The 22,379-nt window shown below is 35.3% G+C and overlaps 1 protein-coding gene, 1 long non-coding RNA gene and 1 pseudogene across 2 annotated transcripts; 1 reads left to right on the top strand and 2 right to left on the bottom strand.

Moving 5' to 3' along the window:
• Positions 1–5,184: 5,184 nt before the first annotated feature.
• Positions 5,185–7,903, bottom strand: LOC108867702 (receptor-like protein 2). Its single transcript, XM_018649095.2, has 2 exons — positions 5,565–7,903; positions 5,185–5,498 (listed from the first exon to the last, which is right to left on the bottom strand). The coding sequence occupies exons 1-2, from the start codon at positions 7,712–7,714 to the stop codon at positions 5,273–5,275; spliced, it is 2,376 nt and encodes a 791-aa protein (XP_018504611.2). The 5' UTR covers positions 7,715–7,903; the 3' UTR covers positions 5,185–5,272.
• Positions 7,904–14,415: 6,512 nt separating this feature from the next.
• Positions 14,416–15,746, top strand: LOC125470698. Its single transcript, XR_007253030.1, has 3 exons — positions 14,416–14,561; positions 14,963–15,095; positions 15,594–15,746. It is a non-coding gene; the product is annotated as an uncharacterized LOC125470698 (long non-coding RNA).
• Positions 15,747–15,884: 138 nt separating this feature from the next.
• Positions 15,885–19,906, bottom strand: LOC108867704 (annotated as a pseudogene).
• Positions 19,907–22,379: the final 2,473 nt, after the last annotated feature.

Below are 22,379 nucleotides of genomic sequence, written 5' to 3' on the forward strand. Positions count from 1 at the left end.
TCTAAGGTTTCCGGCGGGTTTGAGTGAAATTGGAGCTTTTCTCGGCCAAATTGGACTTGGCCACACGTATGAAACTTGCTCTACTCATTGAGATCTTCATTTATGTGAAATTTGGTAATTTTTAGAGTAGTTGAATTTTCCAGCGAGTCGATGCGACTGGCCACCGCATGATGCGGCACATGGGCCGAGACACCCCCTAACAACCCTAAGTTAAATTTGATGTCCGATTCCATATTTGACATCCGATTGACAAAATTTCGTTGCTTGTGCATATTTTCGTTAAGGTCCGCCATTTGAACATTATGACAATCAACGATCTGACCGTTGGATCGTCACTAAAATTTAATACGTAATATTTGAGGACAATATGAACTTATGGATCGGGAATCCAACGTACGGATCTTCCCGAATTGAATTTTTAAGTTTGTTAAATCAAACGTTGATCTCCACTTAAATATGCGATTGGCGAAGATCCAACCATCAGATCGTGGTGAGATTTTAGTATGTTGTTCTATGAGCATAATGTGGACCGTAGGAGGTTACGGATCTGAAATCCGATGTGCGGATCTTTCAGATTGAATTGCTAGGGTTGTGGACCCGATGGTTGACCTTTGACTGACAGTTGACTTTTGGTCAAATGATCTCAATCATTCTAGAACATCCTTGGGGATGTGTTTTATGTAAGTTACGTGGTTTATCACTTAAAAATTTTTGAGACGTGATTTGATATTTGTTCTAGGCAACGATCATTCGTGACGCCTCAATATTCGTGCTAGGGAGTCGTAGTGCGGACTCTAGGTGAGTGACTTTAATATATGTGATATTGGTGATTACCCTATCTTCATAACTTTTATCCTGTGTGAATATGAGTTGGTTTTATAATTATGTTTTTTATAAAATTGTTTTTTATTATTATATATATTTAGCCATCGATGTAGTTTTATGAAATGTGATTTGACGTGCATATTGGAAATATGGTTTGATTTGTATGTTTGGCCCGATGTGATGAAATGTGAGGGCTGGTAGTGGGCCATGAACCCATTGTCATGGGGTTTGTTGCTTCGAAACATGTTTCACCCCTCGTTTCATTATTTCATTTCTCGTTTCGTTGAGCCATTCTACATTTAATACTTGTGCTTTGTTTCATTTCGTGAAGCCTTTGTAAATTGAGTACTTGGTTCATGTATTGTTTCCTCGAGCCATTGTTATATTCTTGGACTTCTGCTCAGTTCCGTTGAGGGATTCGGAACTAGGTTTTCGCTGAGGTTCCTTTGAGTAGTCTGGTTCCTTGCTCAGTCTGGATTTCGTTGAGTGGTCCGGAATCCCTTGTGCTCCGCAATTCTATTGAGTGCTCCAGAATTGTATCCAGCTTGGATTTCGTTGAGTGGTCCGATATCCATTGTACTCCACGATTCCGTTGAGAGTTCCAGAATCGTATCCACTTGGATTCCGTTGAGAGGTCTGGAATCCCTTCTACTCCGTGATTCCGTTGAGTGGTCCTGAATCGTATCTTGGTTGGATTTCGTTGAATGGTCCAGAATCTCGTTTGATATTATGGTTCCGTTGAGAGGTTCGGAACCCGATTAATTGCTTTGTTGATTCTTCGGATTGAGTTTGGATTGAGATAGCTTTAGAGATGTAGGTTTTGGCCAAACTGTGTCGCTCTAGCCCTACTTTTCATTGTGTTGTATGAGTTTATGGTTGTGAGCTTTTGTGACTTGTTTCAGATGAGCCGTTGGATGTCTGGGTGACTCCTTTGGGATTTTCAGTGACTTGATTATGATTACATAAAATATGATTTTATATTTGATGTATATAAACCGTGATTGATGGATGGTTTTTAATATTATCACATACATTGCATTATTGTGACTCACACGAGCTTTGCGGCTTATCCGGGTTGTTGTTTGCCGAGTGCACCATTCCCATGGTGTAGGGGCAATTGTGCAGGTTTCAATAGATACGAGGAGCTTTGGGGTAGCAAACAGAGTTCAGGGAGCTTGGAGTGTTAGGTTACACCTATACTTTCTTTAAAAAGACGTGATTATTGTTATTTTCAGTTCAGTATTTCAGTTTGTATTTCTTGGCATCCCCCTACGGTCTACTGTCACGTGTCGATTTCAGGTGTATCTTAGGATCGAAGCGTGACACTGTTTGTCAAGCAAAAGCCTCTAAAGAACCAAAACGTTACTGTTTTTGGCAACCGAATATATGAATTCCAACGGTTAAAGTTTATTTACAAAAATCCTTTTATCTAATTTCTAGCTGTGAAAGTGAAAGGGGCTTTATGCCATCAAATTATTATAGAAAAAACTATTAACAAACAATAATCGTATTTCTTAATTAGCCATCGCTAGGAACTTATCTTTAACTTTGCTCAGAAATAGGAAATACGCAGGTTAAGACCTAATAAACACCAAAGAGCCACAGACTCCCCAAAATCCGAAAATAAAACCAAAAATCACAGAAAAATGAAACCACGGAACTCCTTTTTCATTACTAGTGTGCACATATTTAGTGTCATTACTTGTATTCATCTGTTGGCATTTGTTTGGAAGTGGGGCACCACAAAGTCCTTGGTTCCCCTCGAATGCAGTGGCATTCAAGCCTTCGATTTGAGTGCTGGATGGTATTATTCCTTGAAGGTTGTTGTAAGCAACCGTAAATGAAGACAAGAAGCGGAGACTTGATATTGATGCTGGGATTTCTCCTGACAGATTTAGGTGATGGTTTGAATTCTTGTGAGCGATGTTTGAGTTTTGAAGTCTTTGCTTTCCACTTATATAGAAAAGAAACAAACCTGCAGAACATGGGTTGGCAACGTATTACAAGGTTTACATTGACTTTGGGTGCGTGCTTTCGGAAAATTGATGTGGGCATATGTTCATATATTATTATCGTTTTTTTTTTTTTTTGGAATTTGTGTAAATATACTAAATTTAATTGTTTTAATATATAAACTTCAATATCAGAGTTGTGCAAAAAGGATGAGGATCCTCTTCGGATTCTCTTCGTGGGGATTCTAGGGATTCTCAAATTCTAACCGTTTATCTTACATCGTGCGGTTAGTTTTCTTTAGGTACTATTTATGTTTAATTTTAAATAAAAAAATTCAAATGATTTTTGATTGCACGATATATGATGAATGACTAAGATGTGAGGATCCCTAGGAACCCCATCATTTGGATCCGGATGGGATCCAAATCTGTGCGAAAAAGAAATGGAAAATGGTGATTTTGGGTGTCTAAAGTAATTCCAGCTGCGCACGAGGCTAATTAACTGTGCCAAAACATATGTATTACAATATGAAGATGAGACTACAAAGGTTTTGAATATACATGGAAATGTTGTTCAATGGATTTAAGGTGAGACATGATTATTTGTTCTTATTATTTCCGTTTATTTTATTTTTATTTAACAAAGACTTAAAGTCCATTAGTTATAATTTTAGTGGGTTTTTTCATTAGAATTTAGTAGGATTTATTTTTATTGCAGTGGGTTATAAAAAGAGATACTCTTTGTGATAAGGGGATTCAACCAAATCAAAATTATCATATTGGAGAAGGTTGCGGCAAGGAAGAAGAAAGCTAGATTTTTTATATCTTTTCTAGGGCTTCGATGTAGTCTGATCATGAATACTTAATTGCCTTTTGGCATTGTTTTATCACGTTTTTATTTCATATTGAATATCTTTTGCTATTCGTAATGCACTTGATTTTTATTTGAGGAAATTGTAGCAAATGTCCCTCAACTTTAATCCAATTAGAGTAACGGCCCCTGAACTAAAAATCCATGACCATTGATCCCTTAACTCCTTAAAACGTGCTGATATGATCATTTTCTTCAATTCCGTTAGAACTCCTGTCAAAGTGAATCATGTGCCACGCACATGAGGCCAAATCAAGGGGCAAATATGGTAAACCAAATGAGAAAAATTCTAGCAATGATCCCTCAACTTTAATCCAACAGGAGAAATGGTCTTTCAATTTTAATGCAAGTTAGAGTTGTTTTGATCACCATCTAAGTTTTAGTTAAGTTGTTTTGATGCAAGTTAGAGTAGATGTCATACTTAACTTGGGTTTAGCTTCTTGCAATTGATACCATAAACACATATATGCCATGCAATTAGGGTTTATGTGATTTTCAAGCACTTTTCATAGAGTTTAATGAGTTCTTACTTGTTTAAATTCATCTAGATGTCATAGAGGGTTAACATGTTAAGATACTTTTGATGCAACCAGATGCCACGACAGTTGGATAATTTAGGGAAAATTGATCATCATTATTGGGAAACTACTTGAGCATAACATATTAAGGGAATTAAGTAGAATTGGTTATGGTGAGTTTGGATGCTCTAGGTCTTATTTTCTTATGTTTTCAATTATTTCTATGCATTTTATTTTCAAGCTTTGTTTTATTTCAGTTTAATTCAAATATCATATCTTCTCCGTTAAGCTTTTCCGTTAAAAGCTTCTCCATTATATTAGTTTCAATTTAGTTAGTAAGAATTTTAGAATCAATTCAATCTTTGGGGAACGATATCCGTGCTTGTATGCTATACTATCATATGATTCGTATATTTGCGAGCACTAAAATCCAAGACATAATGGGATTAATTTTGATTGTCTAATTTTCGCAACAAAAAGCTAAAAACACTTTTGCCATAAAATATGATTGTTTGATAAAAGTGCTTCGAGTAGAAAGTGTTATGAACTAACAGATGAATAATTATATAGTTAAAAATAAGAAGTATAAGAACGTAATACATGGTTTAAATTGACTTTGGGTTCGTGCTTTCGGAAAAGCTAAAAATAAGAAGTGCTAAGAACGTATTACGCTAGTTTTTTTGTTTTACTTTCGGAAAAAATACAAACCCTTCTCAATGATTCTGCATATACACAGATTTTGATGTGTAGTATCAAATTCAATCAGGACCCTTCTGTTAGTTTCAGTTTTCTTCTTAACCAAACTGATTGCTCAAGTTTATGACAATCGAGGAGATTTTCACGAATAGTTTGATTCGTTATCTGGCATACCTTTTTTTTGTTAAACATATATGATGTACTCTTAGGCTTTATTCACGTGTAAAATTGTCTAATATGTTATGTTATCAAACTTTCATCGTGATTTCAGCTGATGATTGATAGTTTAGTCCATAATTTTGGTCTAAACAAAGAGAGAAAATAAATAAAAGAGCTATTCAACTTACAATCCGATTAGGGAATGAACATCCTCCTCTTACATAGATATTTTGCACTAGAGAATTTTTGGTTCAATCCGTACACATTAATATTTCTTCATCTTCTGGGCAGTGAGCATTAACTGGAACATTGAAGAGAGAGGTGGTTTGGAAGTTGTCAGGGACCATGAAAGAGTTACTGTTGTTTGCATATTCTGACCGATTTGTACTAACGGTTTCACCATCCGGTTTGCTACTTTTAACTTCGTCCTTTTGATTTGGGACTTGGACTTGGACTTGGACTTGGCCTTGGGCTTTCCTGTTAAGAAGAAAAACAAGAATTAGGAATTGTAAACAAATCGAAAAAAGAAAAAATGAACACTACCTTCTTCGAAGCCTTCTCCACTTCAGACAGAGCATGAATTGAATATTGTCAAGGAGTTGGAAATATGCATATCTCCACGTCCTCTTGAGAAGCAAAGGGCAACAGAATCCCAATAACCCTACAAAGAAACCAAGCGCAACGGATAACCCAAACCATAGACTTTGATCCTCATCATCATCCAAATCCTGGTTGTTCTCATTCTCATCTGCATCATTGCCATTACTTGGCAAGCACTGGTTTGAAAGTGGGGAACCGCAAAGTTTCGGATTCCCTTCGAATGCAGAGACACTGAAGCCTTGGAGCTGAGTGCCGGCTGGTATTGGTCCTTCAAGATTATTGTATGCAACAGTAAATGTAGACAAGAAACGGAGATTTGATAGTGATGATGGGATTTCGCCTGACAGACGGTTACTGTTGAGTTCTAATCTCTCCAACTTTGGGAGGTTGGCTATTTGGTCTGGAATGTTGCCGGAGAGGTTGTTGATGCTTAGATCCAGTTGTTGAAGAAATTGCAATTGGCCAATCTCAAGGGGTATGCTGCCGCTTAAACTGTTGTTCCTGAGGGAGATTACTCTTGGCATGTTGGACAGATACTTGTACTGTGAAGACAGCATAGTTGCATTATTACCGCGTTGAAAGTAGGCCGGCAACTCAAGAGAACAATTGCCTGTGTCATTCGCAGCCTTTTGCGATACTAATGCTTGTAGTCTGCAAAGCTCCTTTGGAAATTCACCAGAAATGAAGTTGTTATGCAACAACAAAAAGAAAAGATGCGGAAGAGTCCCCAACCAACCAGGTATTGTGCCAGTGAGTCTGTTAAAAGACAAATCCAGGACTTCCAGTTTCCCGAGCTTTGAAATCCATGCAGGTATGTGCCCTGTCATATCACACCTCAGTAAACTGAAAACACAGAGATTTTGTAAGCCAGAATCGACAGTTATATCCCCATCTGGCATTTCTTCACCTATAAAATTTTTTGAAAGAAGGAGCACCTTGAGACTTTTGAAACCTGTCAGTATCTTCATTGCCCCCGTGACATTGGTGAGTCCGTTACTAGCAAGCGAGAGGAAGGTCAAGTTTTTCAATTGAAGAATCTCAGGTTGGATTTGGCCCTGGAAATCATTTGAAGACAGTCGAAGTGCTTTGAGGGACTTGCATGAGTAGAGGCTTATTGGCCATGTGCCAGTGAGATTATTACTTATACAATCTAGTTTACTAAGTTGAGTAAGCTTAGAGAAATCGAGCACAGAGATATTCCCACTAAAAAAGTTGAATCCCAGATTTATTTCAACAAGGTTTGTGCAATTCATCAAAGATGGGGGCAGATGACCTTCGAGATTGTTGTATTGAAAGTGCATGAGCTTTAATTTGGAGAGCTTCCCAACATTCTCACTGATGGGTCCGACAAGCCCATTGGTAGATAATGAAATTTCTTGAAGTGCCTGAGCATTGTAGATATCAGCAGGAAGGGACCCTGAGAGAGTATTGTGGCCAGCACGGAAGACCTCCAACTCGGAACAGTTTCCAAGTCCGGGAGGAATTGGGCCACTGAAATTGTTGTGGGAGAAATCCAAGACTCTAAGAGAGGAGGAACGAAGACAGATAGAGGAAGGTATTTGGCCTGTAAAATGATTATTGCTGACATTCAAACTGCTCAAATTCCAGGCATGCTGGAGGAATGAAGATGGAATTGTTCCGTTGAATTGATTGCTCGAAAAATCAACTATTTGGATGTAACTTGATGATAAAGACAATGGTATTTCTCCAGAGAAAAGGTTATAGCTCAAATCAAGAATCTCAAGGCGACTCAAGGACGAGAACATCCCGGCTTCAAGAGAGCCGGAAAGCAGATTGTGGGAGAGATTGAGGTGTGAAAGAAGCTTAAGGTTTCCAAGTGATGAAGAAAAAGTGCCTCCTGTGAGGCCCTTGGATGGCAACCGCAATTGGATGATCCAACCGTTCTGATTACATGTGATGCCTTCCCACTGGCAACAATCAACTGAAGCAGTCCAGTTCAATGCCGGGGAAGACAGAGCGCTAGCGAAGGACTTGAGGGCGCTGCGTTCGGTTAGATCACATGCATGTATTGTGAATAAAATGGAAGAAAACAAGAGGATGAGAAGGAAGCCATGAGAGAATGGATGATCCATCTCAGGTTCAGATTACTCACAGGTTTTCTTCTACACGCGTAGATAGGTATGCATATATGTCTGAATTTGCAGAGTATATACACATTTTCCGCATGGCTTCAAAGTCGTTGAAAGATTCTTTAATCTCTTAGTCTTTGGTTTGACTGTAGCTTTCGTTGATTTAAAGGAAACAAAACAATTAGAAAGGACGACTCTGCTTTTCTTTGCGGCTCGCTCTCTGTTTGTTTCTGCATAAATCAAAATTCATCAAATTTCATGTTGATTAAAATTTCAGGTTTTTGTTTTAGGTTGAGAGAAGAGCGAGATTTTTGTTAATAAAATTTCAGGATTTCTTTGCGGCTCTGTCTCTGTTAATTTCGTTTTCAGTTTTAGTTTTCATTTTTATTAAAAATGAAACTTAATATATATTTGGTAACTGTTTTTAGTTTTCTAAAAAGGAAAATTGACAGCTAATTTTTTTGAGTTTTCAAAATGGGAGGTGAATTGTCACTTAGTACTACGGTTTAGTGATATTTATCTTCACTTGTAAGTAAAACGTTTTAGGTTCGATTCTCATCAAAGGCTAATTTGAATCACAATATTTATACCACTAGACTATATTACTAAGTGGCTATTTCTAGCTATTATATTGAATAAACCAACTAGAATTCACGACTATAATTAAACAGGAGTATGTAAATAGTTAAATTTGTATGTGATTGTCAATTTCCTTCAACTTGCTTTGTTTATTTAACTTTTTTGAAAATTGAAATAATTATCAGACAAGTAAGAAAAAAGTTTTCCAAATTAAGAAGAGAACTTAGAAAATTTAACTATCAGATGACAACAACCATTTCAACTGGATTAGTCGATTCATATTAGAATTCGTTGTAAAATCATATCAACAACTTTTTGATTCAGCATTCGTAGTTGTGCACTTTTTTGATTTTTCAATGAATTTATTTACTTAAACAAAAAGCAATTACTGTTAAATGCAGTGGTACTAGAACTTAGATGGCCTACCATGTTGATTTGTTTCACAATATGTAAGTCTTTTTCTTGACTTTAAAAGCCAAGCCACAATAATTAGCTAGAAGAAAGTTTCCCAGCAAGAATATTGAGGCATTATCTTCAGGACTAGAGTCAAAGTTTCCTAGAATATTGAGGCATTATCTTCAGGACTAGAGTCAATGAGGCATTATCTTCAGGACTAGAGTCAAAGTTTCCTAGAATATTGAGGCATTATCTCTTCAGGACTAGAGTCAAAGTTTCCCAGCTAGAATATTGAGGCATTACCTTCAGGACTAGAGTCACACATATTGATTCTTTTCTATGTTGATCTTAGAATCTTGATGGAGGTTGAATTCAAAGGTTTATTAAAGTCTTGAATCTTGATCGAGGTCTTCTGCACTTTTGGAATGCATGTTGAGAGTATGAATTCCACATCGAAGAAAGAAGGGATCTTGTATGTGTGTATTAGTAATTAGACTACTCATTATATTACCAGTTGGTTTTATAGTGAAACCTTAACTTTTTTCATAGCTTTCAGACAAGTTGTCTCTCGTGTGAAGCCCAACAGCCAAATGTACTCCGCGTCACCTGATTTGTGTTATTTAAGTGTTAGACTTGATAATTCGTTACATATGGAAGAGGCTGAGAGTATGAATCTCACATTGGAAAAAGAATAAACTTTACATGTGCTTATAAGTATTTAAACTATTACAAATATTACCAATTTACGATAGAATCTCAACTTTCTCCAATGCATGTCACGTTAATAAATCACAATACGATTATTGGAAAAGATACAAAAACTCTGAAAAATCTCCCATGGATAGGAAGCAGTTATACCACAGGATGTTCAGTTTCTTCGCCCTAAAGAAGTACTAGAAGAGATTTTGTACATTGTTTAGGAATTGTAACTGCGTAAATCTGCGGATCTTAAACATGAAAGAGCCATAAGCTCCGAAAAATCCTGTGGTGAACCCAGGTGCGAAAGAGAAATGAAACCATGGAATTGGATTCCCATTGTCCAAATCTTGGCTGTTCTTATATCTGCACCAATGCCGTCACCGGTGCACCGCAAAGTTTCAAATTCACCTCGAAGGCGGACGAATTGAACCGCAAAGTACTGTATGATACATTAAAAATGACAAGATATTAACAACCGCCAATGACGCTGGGGTTTCTCCGGACAGATGATTTATGGAGAGGTCCAGTACTGTCTCCAAGTTTTGAGGCCAGATACTAAATTAATGCAACGCGTGGAGAAGCTGCACTGGGCCAGTACTGTCTCAATAAATATTTTGCCGGCAAATCTATGGTTCTGAAAGAATAGCGCTTCGGCAAGTTCTTCGCAATATAGTTTTGATGTAAAGAATTTGTATTAACAATGATGATCATGGGGAGTTCAAGACATGTGGTCTGTTGAGCTTAAGTGATTTCAGATACCAGCCTGCAAAGTTCCTTTGGAAATCCTCCTGAAATTCGGTCAAGAAGGGTCCCCAACCAACTAGGAAATTGACCATGTAAGGAGCCACCTTGGGACCAGAGGAGGCAGATGCCCCCACTGTTTTTTTTTTTGGCACACAAAAAATGTACTTGCTTGTGACATTAGCATTAACATTTCCAACTGCAACTACCAATGTTAAAAGAGCATTTTCAGTCATAATTTTTTTATAAATCGGATGGGAGATTAATGGATGAATTATAACATGGGTATTTTTATATAGAGATATATGTGATGGTATTGGTAATGAAGTTGTTATGCAATGCTATCAAAACATGAAAACACATCGAGGAATATTGTAATCTATTGTATGAAAAATCTTATGGACTAATATATAAGTATTTTATTTAGTAAATTCTTTAGCTTTTTATTTTGTGACTTTGTTGTTTAACAATGTGCCCATCCATGCAAATCTCTGGCTTCATCTCTGAAATTGACTGAAAGAGGATTTTACAAATTCTAATTGCTGAAATAATCAAAATCAAACAACGACGACATATATCAATCAGATATGACGACATTATGAATAAAATATTTACGATATATTGAAAAAAATTCCGAAAAGTGATCATTCTGACAATTGAGACAAATAATTTCGTCAAGGAAAGGAAGTTGACCCTTGTCTGACAAACATTTTGATTTTGCCCGACGAACCATAAACCCTAAATTATAAAATACATACCCTTGCACGACAAACAATTCAACAAAACTTGTATTATTCGTTGCACAATGGTTGTTATATTTACACGCCAAGTTTTTTCTTTGGTGCGAAAACTTTACCCGATAGATGGAACTTTGCCTGTCAAACGCTGTCCGTCAGGCAAAAGCCTCTAAAGAACCAAAACGTTACTGTTTTTGGCAACCGAATATATGAATTCCAATGATTAAAGTTTATTTACAAAATTCAAAATAGTAATTTCTAGCTGCAAAAGTGAAAGGGGCTTTATGCCATCAAATTATTATAGGCAAAACTATTAACAAACAATAATCGTATTTCTTAATTTGCTATCGCTAGGAACTTATCTTTAACATTGCTCCCAAATAGGAAATACACATGTCTCCAAGACCTAATAAACACGACTCCCCAAAATCCGAAAATAAAACCAAAAATCACTGAAAAATGAAACCACGGAACTCCTATTCCATTACGAGTGTGCACATCTTTAGTGTCATTACTTGTATTCATCTGTTGGCATTTGTTTGGAAGTGGGGCACCACAAAGTCCTTGGTTCCCCTCGAATGCAGTGGCATTCAAGTCTTCGATTTGTGCTGATATTGATGCTGGGATTTCTCCTGACAGATTTAGATGATGGTTTGAATTCTTGTGAGCGATGTTTGAGTTTTGAAGTCTTTGCTTTCCACTTATTTAGAAAAGAGGCAACGTATTACAAGGTTTACATTGACTTTGGGTGCGTGCTTTCGGAAAAGTGATGTTGGCATATTATATATTATTATCGTTTTTTTTTTTTTTGAAATTTGTGTAACTGCACTAAATTTAATTGTTTTAATACATAGATGAGGATCCTCTTCGTGGGAATCCTTTGACTTCTTAAATCTTAACCGTTTATCGTATATCATGCGATAAATTTTCATCAGGTACTATTTGTGTTTAATTTTATACACAAAAATTTAATTGATTTTTGATCGCACGATATACAATGAATGACTAAGATGTGAGGATCCGTAGGATCCCCACCATTTGGAACCGGATGGGATCCAAATCCATGCAAAAAAGAAGTGGAAGATGGTGATTTCAAGTGTATAAAGTAATTCTAGTTGAGTACGAGGCTAATTAACTATGCCAAGACATATGTATTATAATACGAAGATGAGACTACAAAGGTTTTGAATATACATGGAAATGCTATTCAATGAATTTAAGAAGAGACATGATTATTTGTTCTTATTATTTCCGTTTATTTTCTTTTTATTTAACAAAGACTTAAAGTCCATTTGTTAGAATTTTAGTGGGTTTTTCATTAGAATTTAGTAGGATTTATTTTTATTGCCATGGGTTATAAGAAGGGTTATTCTTTGTGATAAGGGGTTCAACAAAATCAAAATTATCATATTGCAGAAGGTTGCGGCAAGGAGGAAGAAAGCTAGATTTTTTTTATATCTTTTTTAGGGCTTCAATGTAGTTTGATCATGAATGTTTAATGGCTTTGTGGCATTGTTTTATTAAGTTTTTATTTCATATTGAATATCTTTTATTATTCGTAATGCGCTTGCGCTTGTTTTTTATTTGAGGAAATTTAGCAAATTTCCCTCAACCTTAATCCAATTGGAGTAACGGTCCATGAACTAAAAATCCATGACCATTGATCTCTTAACTCCTTAAAACGTGCTACTATGATCATTTTCTTCAATTCCGTTAGAACTCATGTCAAAATGAGTCACGTGTCACACACATGAGACTGAATCGAGGGGCAAATATGGTAAACCAAATGAGAAAAATTCTAGCAATGATTCCTCAACTTTAACCCAACTGAAGCAATGGTCTCTCAATTTTAAAGCAAGTTAGAGTAGATGTCATACTTAACTTGAGTTTAGCTTCTTGCAATTGATACCATAAACACAGATATGCCATGCAATTAGGGTTTATGTGATACCACTTTCCATAGAGCTTAATGAGTTCTTACTTGTTTAAATTCATCTAGATGTCATAGAGGGTTAACATGTTAAGATACTTTTAATGCAACTAGATGCCTAACTGTTGGATAATTTAGAGAAAATTGATCATCATTATTGGGAAACTACTTGAGCATAACATATTGAGGGAATTAGGTAGAATTGGTTATGGTGAATTTGGATGCCCTAGGTCTTATTTTTCTTATGTTTTCAATCTATTATTTCTATGCATTTTATTTTCAAGCTTTGTTTTATTTCAGTTTAATTCAAATATCATATCTTTTCCGTTAAAGCTTCTCCATTATATTAGTTTCAATTTAGTTAGTAAGAATTTTAAAATCAATTTGATCTTTGTGGAACGATATCCGTGCTTATACACTATACTATCATATGATTCGTACATTTGCGAGCACTAAAATTTGAGATATAATGGAGTTAATTTTGGTTGTCTAATTTTCGCAACAAAAAGCTAAAAACACTTTTGCCGTAAAAAATGGTTGTTTGATAAAAGTGCTTCAAGGAGAAAGTGTTATGAACTAACAGATGAATAATTATATAGTTAAAAATAAGAAGTATAAGAACGTATTAGAGGGTTTACATTGACTCTGGGTTCGTGCTTTTGGAAAAGTTAAAGACACTTTTGTTGTAAAAAACGGTTGTTTGATAAAAATGCTTCGAGTAGAAATCGTTATGAACTAACAAATGACTAATTATATGGTTAAACAAAGTAAAAGTGTTACGTGAAAGGGACTTATAAGTCAAGGTTATGTGCTTGATTTTTCATCTCTAAATGTCATTTGTATATAAAATTAAAAATAAAAAAAACGCACAGTTACGCGCAATAATTATTTAATATAGAATATCGTAGACCTACCTTGCATGACTTATAACACTGCTATGTATTTTTTTTCTTGAGAAATGCTAAGAGACTCTCTCAAAAGTAGAAATCTTCATTGACTATATGTCACTTCATGTTTTTTGCACAATATTTTATAATGATGACACATAGATTAACGTTAAACTATGAAATAACAGAAAGAATTCCTTAAAATTTTTCTTTTTTCTTTTTGTCTTTTGACTTCGAAATTTCAATGATATAACAATTAACACAAAGAATGCTACAATTTTGCAGATGGACACATGGCCACTTCTCTAAGTTGATTCTCAACGGTTTAATTAAGTCATGAGCAAGGGAAACCAATGGAGAATTTTGTTTTGTTTTTAGTTGGGTAAGATGCTTTATTCAAACCAACGGTCCACTGTTTATTTATCTAGTCTTCATTTATAAGTTATTTTTGCAAAAAGAACAATTTAATTTGAAACTATTTACCCATTTGATTGTCGTAATGAAATTTCAATATTTCTTAGAACATAGTGTTCAATAATTTTTTTTGAACTCAATTACATGTCTCAAACATTTCCGTCCTGCATAATATTTTTTTATGGATGATGAAACGCAACCTGAAAAATAGATAGTTCGAATAATTGAAGTTTGATGTGAAATGGAGCCCCGAACTAGTCTCCATTTAAAAAAAAAAAAAATGGAGATCCCTTTGAATAAATGGCATGTTTATATAAAACAACTTTAGTCCAATCTCCAAATGCATAAAGCGCATCATATTCCTATTCTTCTTTATCCATGTCAAGATGATCCAGCTTAATCCAATCCTAGCATAGAGGATAGAGAGGGCAGAGCTCTTGAATTGTTTTTGTTTATATTTATTTTGTGTAAGTTCTGATGTGATACAATTGAGGAGCTCAGCTCTTTTTATAGACTTTACACCTTTAGTGTCAGCTGACATTTCTAACAGACTTCATTAAATATCAGAATAAGCCTAATAATCCCAAGAATAAAACCCTTAATAGTGATTAAGCTAATCACTAATTACAGATCATATCAGTTACGTTGCATGCATGTGTTTGTAGACCATGAAGTTGCATTTACATGTCTCTTCCTTAATCTGCTATCTTATGCTCACAAGATAATTGCAATTTTAAACTTTCTGAAAAGAGATTGCACATGATGTGTTTGACGAAATTCCTGAACTGTTTTCTTTTCGCGTTTTTATTTTTTATTTTTTCCGGATTGCCAGATTGTTTTCATGTTTCCAACAATGGCCAATTTGCAGGGTTAGGTGCCACTGTAACTCATTTCCTGAACTGCCTCCTCTTGCGAAATTGGAGCTCTGTGATTTTCGCCTTCTGCTCGTGTTGGGATTCGTTCAACGACTTCCGACTTTCAACCCGTGCAAACTAGAAGCAGTAAGTGAAAACTCAACTTACACTAGTTTTTTTGTTTTACTTTCGGGAAAAAATACAAACCCGTCTCAATCATTCTGCATATACACAGATTTTGATGTGTAGTATCAAATTCAATCAGGACCCTTTTGTTAGTTTCAGTTTTCTTCTTAACCAAACTGATTGTGCAAGTTTATGAAAATCGAGGAGATTTTCACGGATAGTTTGATTTGTTATGTGACATAACTTTTTTTGGTTAAACTTATACGATGTATACTATTAGGCTTTATTCATGTGTAAAATCGTCTAATATGTTATGTTATCAAACTTCCATCGTGATTTCACCTGATGATTGATAGTCTGGTCCATAATTTTGGTCTAAACACAGAGAGAATAAATAAAAGAGCTATTCAACTTACAATCCGATTAGGGAATGAACATCCTCCTCTTAAATAGATATTTTGCACTAGAGAATTTTTGGCTCAATCCGTACACATTAATATTTCTTCATCTTCTGGGCAGCGTGCTTTAACTTGAACATTGAAGAGAGTGTTGGGGGTTTAAAAATGCTTCACTACTTGGAGAGGTTTATCTCACAAAGAAAAATGTAACGCAGCGGAATTGATAGGCAAGAGAAAGAAAGAATTCTCAAAGTATTACGCAAGGTTTTTATTCACTCACAAACTTAGTACAAAAGGAAACACTCAAACACTCTTAGAAGCTTTGTTGCTTCTTCTTACTTCTTACTTGACACTCTCACTTCTTGCTACTTGCTCTCTTGGTTGTTTCAAATGGTGTGGATGCCTTCTCCTTTTATAGGCATAGATGGAACCTTGAAGAAGCATGAAAACATTATGCTAGAGATATCTAGATAATTCTACTACCTTCCTAAGCTAGAATTATCTACACTAATCTTGTATGTTGGTGGAATCCCCACCATTCTTCTAGACTCTTCCACCAACTTGAACTTTGCTAGAATTCTCTAGCATGTGCATGGATCTTTCTTTGTGTATGGGCCGGATCAATTATCTTTGGGCCAAGACAAGATTACAATTCAACAGAGAGGTGGTTTGGAAGTTGTCAGGGACCATGAAAGATTTACTGGTGTTTGCATATTCTGACCGATTTGTACTCTCGGTTTCACTATCCGGATTGCTGCTTTTAACTTTATCCTTTTGATTTGGGGCTTGGACTTGGCCTTGGGCTTTCCTGTTAAGAAGAAGAACAAGAATTAGGAATTGAAAACAAATAAGCCTTCTCCACTTCAGATAGACCATGAATTGAATATTGTCAAGGAGTTGGAAATATGCATATCTCCATGTCCTCTTGAGAAGCAAAGGGCAAAAGAATCCCAATAACCCTACAAAGAAACCAAGCACAACGGATAACCCAAACCATAGACTTTGATCCTCATCATCGTCCAAATCCTGGTTGTTCTCATTCTCATCTGCATCATTGCCATTACTTGGGAAGCACTGGTTTGAAAGTGGGGCACTGCAAAGTTTCGGATTCCCTTCGAATGCAGAGACACTGAAGCCTTGGAGCTGAGTGCCGGTTGGTATTGGTCCTTCAAGATTATTGTATGCAACAGTAAATGTAGACAAGAAATGGAGATTTGATAGTGATGATGGGATTTCGCCTGACAGGCAGTTACTGTTGAGTTCTAATCTTTCCAACTTTGTGAGGTTGGCTATTTGGTTTGGAATGTTGCCGGAGAAGTTGTTGATGCTTAAATCCAGTTGTTGAAGAAATTGCAATTGGCCAATCTCAAAGGGTATACTGCCGCTTAAACTGTTGTTCCTGAGGGAGATTACTCTTGGCATGTTGGACAGATACTTGTACTGTGAAGACGGCACAGTTGTGTTGGGTTGAAAAAAAAACTGTACACAACTCTAGCACAAGTGTTGGAGAGACAATACAAGTAAACAAATTACTTGTATTACACAAACAAAATATTACAACACAAACTATCAAAGACACTCTTGAGAAGCTATGACACTCACTCACTTTCTAGAGACAAACTCTAGAACACTCACACTCTTACAAGACTATTCTTTCTTCTCACTCTCACTTGCTTGCTTGCTTACAAGCTTGCTTAGTTGATTTGTTGATAGATTACTTAGCACCACACCCATATTTATAGGGCATGTTTGCCGACTTATACAATCACTAGAATTTTCTAGTACATTGATCATGCACACTTTTCCATTTCTTTTGCTAAACCGACTTACCTAGTCGGTGAGATTGGGTTCTTCCATTTTAACCACATGTTTTGTGATGATTCTAGGCTTTTCTTCAAACCATTTTTCTAGATTTTCTTAGCCTAAGGCGGTGACTTAGGCTTTTCCATCCAAACACCAATTGCTGCACTTTGCTAGAGTTTTCTAGCATATTCTCATTCATGATTTTAAATGGGTTGGTCCTTAATTATTGGGCTGGTGTTGTACTTTAAACAAGTTGCATTACTACCGCGTTGAAAGTAGATGGGCAACTCAAGAGAACAATGGCCTGTTTCATTCGCAGCCTTTTTCGATACTAATGCTTGTAGTCTGCAAAGTTCCTTTGGAAATTCACCTGAAATCAAGTTGTCATTCAACAACAAAAAGAAAAGATGCGGAAGAGTCCCCAACCAACCAGGTATTGTGCCAGTGAGTCTGTTAAAAGACAAATCCAGGACTTCCAGTTTCCTGAGCTTTGAAATCCATGCAGGTATGTGCCCCGTCATATGACAGCTAAGTAAACTGAAAACATGCAGATTTTGTAACCCAGAATCGACAGTTATATCCCCATCTGGCATTGCTTCACCCTTAAAATTTTTTCTAAGAAGGAGCTGTAAGTATATGAACATGAGTTCTCGGTGAACTGGCATTAGCTATTTGGACCAATTAGTACAAGAAAGCCTTATAGGAAGATGAATGTGAGTCCTTGTTGATAGAGGAGTCTATCATAGTGGTGAACTGATGTGGATTAGGAGACATATGTTGTTTCCTGCAGGGATTTTAATAGGGAATCCTTATTGGATTAGGAGAGATATATGTCTATATATATATATTGTGACCTATGCTCTCACAGATATGCGCTCAATTAAGAACTAAGTCCTATTCTTGGTTAGAGCTTAAATTGATCTGACAGAGAGGAGAAGGATTGCAACGCACTGATATTGAATGGCAGCAGCTATGGCATCTTCAAATGGCAGTTCATCAGGTTAGTGGTATTGCAGAGTTCTTCACATATTTATGTAAGAGTTTTCATGCTTTCTTGTTTGTGTTTTAAGCGACTTAATCTTGTTCTTGGCTATATAAGTTAACAGGAGCACCTTGAGAGTTTTGAAACCCGTCAGTATTTTCATTGCCCCCATGACATTGGTGAGTCTGCTCTTACCAAGCGAGAGGAAGGTCAAGTTTTTCAATTGAAGAATCTCAGGTTGGATTTGGCCCTCGAAATCATTTGCAGCTAGTCGAAGTGCTTTGAGGGACTTGCATGAGTAGAGGCTTATTGGCCAGGTACCAGTGAGATTATTACTTATACAATCTAGTTTACTAAGTTGAGTAAGTTTAGAGAAATTGAGCGCAGAGGTATTCCCACTAAAACGGTTGAATCCCAGATTTATTTCAAAAAGGTTTGTGCAATTCATCAAAGATGGGGGCAGATGACCTTGGAGATTGTTGTATTGAAGGCGCATGAGCTTTAATATGGAGAGCTTCCCAACATTCTTGCTGATGGGTCCGACAAGCCCATTGGTAGATAATGTAATTTCTTGAAGTGCCTGAGCATTGTAGATATCAGCAGGAAGGGATCCTGAGAGAGTATTGTCGCCAGCACGAAAGACCTCCAACTTGGAACAGTTTCCTAGTCCCGGAGGAATTGGGCCACTGAAATTATTGTGGGAGAAATCAAGACTCTAAGCGAGGAGGAACGAAGACAGATACAAGAAGGTATTTGGCCTGTAAAATGATTATTGCTGACATTCAAACAGCTCAAATTCCAGGCATGCTGGAGGAATGAAGAAGGAATTGTAACATTGAATTGATTGTTCGACAAATCTACTATTTGAATGTAATTAGATGACAGAAACAAAGGTAATTCTCCGGAGAGAAGGTTATCGCTCAAATCAAGGATTTCGAGGCGATTGAAGGACAAGAAGAGTCCAGCTTCCAGAGTACCGGAAAGCAGATTGTGGGAGAGATTGATGTGCGAAAGATGAGTGAGGCTTCCAAGGGAGCGAGAAACACTTCCTTGGAGCCGCTTAGAGGGCAACAAAACATGTGTTACCCTACCATCGGCATCACAAGCGATGCCTTCCCAGTGACAACAATCACTGGAAGACCAATTTAAACGAGAAGAAGACATATCAAAAGATGACAAAGGAGAGCTGTGATCGGCCTCCTTGCAAGCATGGTTTGTAGAAATGAAAGTAGACAACAAAAAAAACAGGATTAAGACCCCATAAGGTATTACGCGGCTAGCTTCCGGCATGATGTTTTTCGCTATGTCTGGACTGGAATTATATTGCTCACATCGTTTCGGGTGTATATATACACTCCCTTGTTTGGAACAAAGGAGGTAAAAATTAACAAAGGGAAGAAGGTAATTAGGTGATGGTTCGAATTCTTGGGCGCAATGTTTGAGTTTTGAAGTCTTTGCTTTCCACTTATATAGAAAAGAAACAAACCAGCAGAACATGGGACGTCACTAATGGAGGTTTACATTGACTTTGGCGTCGTGTTTTTTGAAAGAGCTAAAACAATTTTAGTTTTGAAAATGATTGTCTGGAATATTTTTTTTTTAAAAGATCAGATTTTTGAGATTTGACAGGAGAAATGATTAATTTTTGGGGTTTTTTTTAACTTTAATCCTTTAAGAAGATTGAAATTTAAAATAAACCTGGTATTAAATTACATATTGATTATAATCCCTTGATGTGTCCTTAATTCGAATTAATTAATATGCATTTTATTTAAGGGTTTTTTTTTTTTTAACTTTAATCTTTTAAGAAGATTGAAATTTAAAATAACCTAGTGTTAGATTACATATTGATTATAATCCCTTGATGTGTCCTTAATTTGAAATAATTAATATGCATTTTATTTAATGTCTCATATTAAATATTTAAATTTATTAATATACAAATTTTAATTTATTAATTTTATTTAACATTCTTCAAACTTGAAAGACTCAATTAATGTACCTAAATGTTCGTACCGAAATGTGTGTACCGAAATGTATTATATTGAATTAATGTACCTAAATGTTTGTATCGAAATGTATGTACCGAAATGTATGTACATAAATATATGAACCGAAATGTATTGTAATGAATTTAATGTACCTAAGTGAAGAAGACAAAGTACATCAAAATATATTGTATAACAAAAATTAGTTTATCTAAATGTTTACAATAAAATATATTATGATAAATGAAATGAAAATGAAAATGAAATAAAATTAATACATTAAAAATTAAGAAGAAAAAAATAAAAAAAAAATAAAAATAAAAAAATAATTAATAAATGAGGTTATTAATGTATCTAGGGACTAAAATTAGATTTTGATCTTACTCATGGTTTTAATCTAAAAGGCATCTTTGCAAAGGATTAAAATGAAGTTTTCTATTAATTTTTTTTAGTAACGATGATATTTTAATCATATACTGATGACTAAATAATGATGACTAAAATAGAGAGTTATGAAGTAATAGATGAATAATTATATAGTTAATGTAGAAGGGGTTTTTCCTTAATAGTCAAATGTACATGAGTACAAGATTTATACACGAGTTTTTTCCCTTCACCATCCTGTACTAATTACTATATAAATTACAAATAAATTACATAACGAAAAGCGGTTACAAAGAACTTATAACAAAATAAAATACAAATAAATTACATAACGGAAAGTGGTTACAACAATCGCATTCAATAACTGTAAATTATGGGCGATAAGGCGACGACTTCAAAGTCGATGAAAGATTCTTTAATCTCTTAGTCTTTGGTTGGACTGTAGCTTTCTTAGATTTAAAGGAAACATTGATCTCTTAACTCCTTAAAACGTGCTGATATGATCATTTTCTTCAATTTCGTCAGAACTCCTGTCAAAATGAATCATGTGCCACGCTTATGAGGCCAAATCGAAGGGCAAATATGGTAAACCACATGAGAAAAATTCTAGCAATGATCCCTCAACTTTAATCTAACAGGAGAAATGGTCTTTCAATTTTAATGCAAGTTAGAGTTGTTTTGATCACCATCTAAGTTTTAGTTAAGTTGTTTTGATGCAAGTTAGAGTAGATGTCATACTTGGGTTTAGCTTCTTGCAATTGATACCATAAACACATATATGCCATGCAATTAGGGTTTAGGTGATTTTCAAGCACTTTCCATAAAGTTTAATGAGTTCTTACTTGTTTAAATTCATCTAGATGTCATAGAGGGTTAACCTATTAAGATACTTTTGATGTAACCAAATGCCATGACTGTTAGATAATTTAGGGAAAATTGATTATCATTATTGGGAAACTACTTGAGCAGAACATATTAAGGGAATTAAGTAGAATTGGTTATGGTGAGTTTGGATGCTCTAGGTCATATTTTCTTATGTTTTCAATCTATTATTTCTATGCATTTTATTTTCAAGCTTTGTTTTATTTCAGTTTAATTCAAATATCATATCTTTTCAATTAAGCTTTTCAATTAAAAGCTTCTCCATTGTATTAGTTTCAATTTAGTTAGTAAGAATTTTAGAATCAATTCGATCTTTGTGGAACGATATCTGTGCTTATATACTATACTATCATATAATTCATATATTTGCGAGCACTAAAATCCAAAATATAATGGGATTAATTTTGATTGACTAATTTTCGCAACAAAAAGCTGAAAACACTTTTGCCATAAAATATGATTGTTTGATAAAAGTGCTTCGAGTAGAAAGTGTTATGAACTAACAGATGAATAATTATATAGTTAAAAATAAGAAGTATAAGAACGTATTACATGGTTTAAATTGACTTTGGGTTCGTGCTTTCGGAAAAGCTAAAAATAAGAAGTGGTAAGAACGTATCACGCTAGTTTTTTTGTTTTACTTTCGGAAAAAATACAAACCCTTCTCAATGATTCTGCATATACACAGATTTTGATGTGTAGTATCAAATTCAATCAGGACCCTTCTGTTAGTTTCAGTTTTCTTCTTAACCAAACTGATTGCTCAAGTTTATGAAAATCGACGAGATTTTCACGAATAGTTTGATTCGTTATCTGACATAACTTTTTTTGGTTAAACATATATGATGTATACTCTTAGGCTTTATTC

This window comes from the organism of the source record quoted next, unplaced genomic scaffold (genome assembly GCF_019419815.1).
Source record: "Pyrus x bretschneideri cultivar Hongxiangsu unplaced genomic scaffold, Pyrus_bretschneideri_v1 Contig51, whole genome shotgun sequence".
NCBI lineage: Eukaryota > Viridiplantae > Streptophyta > Magnoliopsida > Rosales > Rosaceae > Pyrus > Pyrus x bretschneideri.